This window comes from Andrena cerasifolii, chromosome 7 (assembly GCF_050908995.1).
Source record: "Andrena cerasifolii isolate SP2316 chromosome 7, iyAndCera1_principal, whole genome shotgun sequence".
Lineage (NCBI taxonomy): Eukaryota > Metazoa > Arthropoda > Insecta > Hymenoptera > Andrenidae > Andrena > Andrena cerasifolii.
The window spans coordinates 14,209,531-14,212,878 of record NC_135124.1 but is presented as its reverse complement, the minus strand read 5'-3'; the positions used below and the strand labels follow the sequence as shown (position 1 = coordinate 14,212,878).

Sequence of the window (3,348 nt, the reverse complement as noted above, 5' to 3'; positions counted from 1 at the left end):
AGCTTTTAAGCTCCACCTTACTCTATGAGTAGCTAATTTCATCGAGTGTGGTTCTCCATTTATGTGCTGGAAGAAAGAGAAAGATTGCTTTTTGTCACGCACTAGCTTTACTACTCGGGTTCGCCCGAAATTTAGATTCTGATTTTATAAAACAAAATTTGTTTTAGTGTTTTATTATTGTGAAAATGGTCACATTCACCTGGATTAGTCAGACACAATGAGACTGATGCACGTTTCGTGATCCAAGAGTTTATCTTTCGAAGGTTTTTAGGCGACAGACAAGCACGCAAACATATAGAAGCTTTCTGCTTTATATATTTGCACGTACAAACTCTCCAGCTTGAATTTTTTAAGGATTAAGCACATCACTAAGCCACCCCTTTTCTCCTACGGGCAAGAACTGGGTAAAAGATTGCAACAGGCTGAAATAACCTCGCCTGGTCGGGCCCTCTCCATCTCAAGGCTCCATTTCCTCAAGTGCACGCTGACGTAACATCTCAGCGAAGTATCGCGTGTCCAGCGGGAGGAAGAATTTTAATCGCTGCACCAAGGACAGGGTAGAAACAGTTGGCCACTGAAACGTGAACGAAGACAGAAAGGCGGTCATGTATGAATGGCGGCATTCGAGGAAAGTCTCGGTTAAATTTCACAATAAGCCCTTTCACGGCTACTAAACGTGAAAGCGCTTGTAAGCGACTTTGGGGAGCCTTACGAGACGCCCTTGGAAAGTAGCCTGAGCGACTGTAAAGCCGAGAATGAACGGAAGGAGGGAATGAAACGGGCTCGATAAGTGGACACCCCGCGGGGCATGACGGGACGCAGACCGCCTGCACGAATTAAAGGCGTCCGTTTATGAATGGATGCGGATCGGAATCGAAATTCCTCAAAGTAAACGTTCTGGAGTGCGGCCACGCTTCCTGCCAGCAGGCCGCGTCTTAATCTTCGGGAAAAGGGCGGCCCGACCGGATGTTAACCCTTGAATTCAGAAATTAGAGACCATTCGGGGGGAAGCTGAGAGGAAAGGGGTGCAGAGACTCTAGAAATCTTTGGACGCTTTTACTGACCAGCAAGGTGTTGCGGAATTATAAATATCAATTTGCACGTATTCCAAGATTAGATTTATTAATGATTTTCAACGATGAAATTATGTGGGAAGTTAATGAAGATTTTTTTAGTTAATATTAGGGGTGGAAAATGTCCGATGGACCTAAAATTCTGTTTTCATTGCACGAGCTGTACCTGTCTAGTGAAATTGTATGCATTCGAAGACTCTCCAATCGATTGTATCCGAACTCTCCGGCAGAGTTCATACTGTTTCTTCTTACAAATTTTTTTTTATGCAACATCTTCTATCGTACTCATGTCCAGTATCGTTGGTGCGCTTCGTCTGGGAGATATTCGAAGGTATCTGCAGTTGCAGGTGGAACGATGGAAGTGATTACTACCCGAAATCCTTACCCCTTGCCGGATCTATCCAGCGAGGGGGTGTGGATCCGACGACCTGTGCTGGGTAGTAAAGTTTCGGCGAAGGATAAAGGCTGGAGCAACAAGGTGAAACCTCACGAGCGTCTGTTCGCGCATCATACGCTAAATAGTATACGGAAAGACAGCAGGCTCGTGAGATTACAGGTAACAAGGCGCGCGTTAACCTAGATCTCCTGCTATCATTTAATCCTCGTGGATCTAAATTACTCTGCGTAAGCAGAGAAACAATTTTCTGTCGAAGCAAAGCTGTAACTATTGATCGCAATGTGACGGGACTTATAAAACAGGGGATGCATTGCGTAAACCATGGAATTCCAGTTCGAAGTTCATTTAACAAAATTGTGCCCCTTAAGGGGAGGTTCCGGTCTAAAAGTCGATTTTTTTTTATTTCATTTTTTTCATTATTTACGAAATTTCATTCGTTTTGGTTGCTAAATATGCTTAAGTATACAATAACCCAAATGCATCGCAAAATTTTCTATTTTTTGTTAATACAGTCCAAATTCATGAAAAAAGAATTGTATTTGTAGAAAACACTGTACGTGCCACGTCTTAGTTAATTTTTTACAGTGTTTTCTACAATGACCCTTCAGCTGCATTTATTTCGGTGAAATAGGCATTGCAAATGCAGCTTCTATTATTACACGATATTCTTTATACTTGTGTTTGTTCTAGGTACCCAATGATGCCCTCGACCTGGCGCTCACGACTGTCTATGTCCACAGCCAGGACACGTTGGTGCCCAAAGTGTACGTCCCTATGCAGCCGGAAGCGTTGGGAAAGAAGACTTGGCGTGTTTTAAAAAATGTGATTCAGGTAACATCTAAGTATCAGCTTTCACTTTCGGTCTGATAATATAATCACTTGGCCACTGCAAGACAACCGATGAGGGTGCGATGTATTACTCATGAAACGTTCTTCAAGTACGATTCTCTCAGAGGACTCTGTGCGAAATTGTATTAATTTTTAATACATTAAGGTTCACCAGAAGTCAGCGTTTCCTGGAATGGAGGATGACCCGGTGTCATCGTTGCTGAAGGATGCGGAATGCTATCGTGGCCCAGTGCCCGAGAGGAGAAACCATCCGAGTAACGTGAAATTAAATATCACCGGCCCACACTCGGTTCAATCTAATCCCGGGTACAGCCGTAAAATAGACGGAACTTTTTACGGTATTTAAACAGTATTCAAACACGGATCTGCACGGTGTTTGAAATGAAAGCTCGGAGAGCAGCGCTGAGCTAACGATCGTATTTGAGAAAATTAAGCCAACGATTTTACGATTATCATCGCTACCGTCGATGCTCTCTATGTGTTTACGGATACACGTTTGGCATGAGTTAATCGACGAGCCTGTAATCTGCCGTTTAATTGGCGTGACGCTTTAATTGCCGCATTTTTTGTACATGTTTCTTTGACAGATTCAGATGATTGTACTAGATATTTAGAATATCTTAGGTATTGAAATGTATATGATGGAATTAAAGGCAGAATGGGTATCGTATAATTTGCATTTGCAGTCTTATATTGGTAGTTTATAGTAACTATTTATGCGTCTGTATGGGATGTTTGGAATCTGCGAATAGGAAAATACAATGGACAATGCATTTCGCTCCAAAACATTAGCTTGGGATCGTTTTGCGTAAGATGTAACTCTCGTGCGTGATGATAAATGAATAATAATAATTGCACTATCTGGGTTAGGCTTGTTAACAGCGCTTACACTGAGCTATACATTGATTGTGACTATATTCTCTTTGAATAATAAAGACGACTACTACTAATCCTCCTATCCTACTAGTTCTACTAATATAATAAATGCGAAAGTGTGTTTGGATGTTTGTTACTCAATCACGTCGCAAC

General features: G+C 42.1%; 1 protein-coding gene across 1 annotated transcript; it reads left to right on the top strand.

The window, feature by feature from the left end:
* The first annotated feature begins 1,336 nt into the window (after positions 1-1,336).
* LOC143371426 (cilia- and flagella-associated protein 276) lies at positions 1,337-3,059 on the top strand. Its single transcript, XM_076816582.1, has 3 exons — positions 1,337-1,629; positions 2,161-2,301; positions 2,465-3,059. The coding sequence occupies exons 1-3, from the start codon at positions 1,429-1,431 to the stop codon at positions 2,663-2,665; spliced, it is 543 nt and encodes a 180-aa protein (XP_076672697.1). The 5' UTR covers positions 1,337-1,428; the 3' UTR covers positions 2,666-3,059.
* The last annotated feature ends 289 nt before the right edge of the window (positions 3,060-3,348 follow it).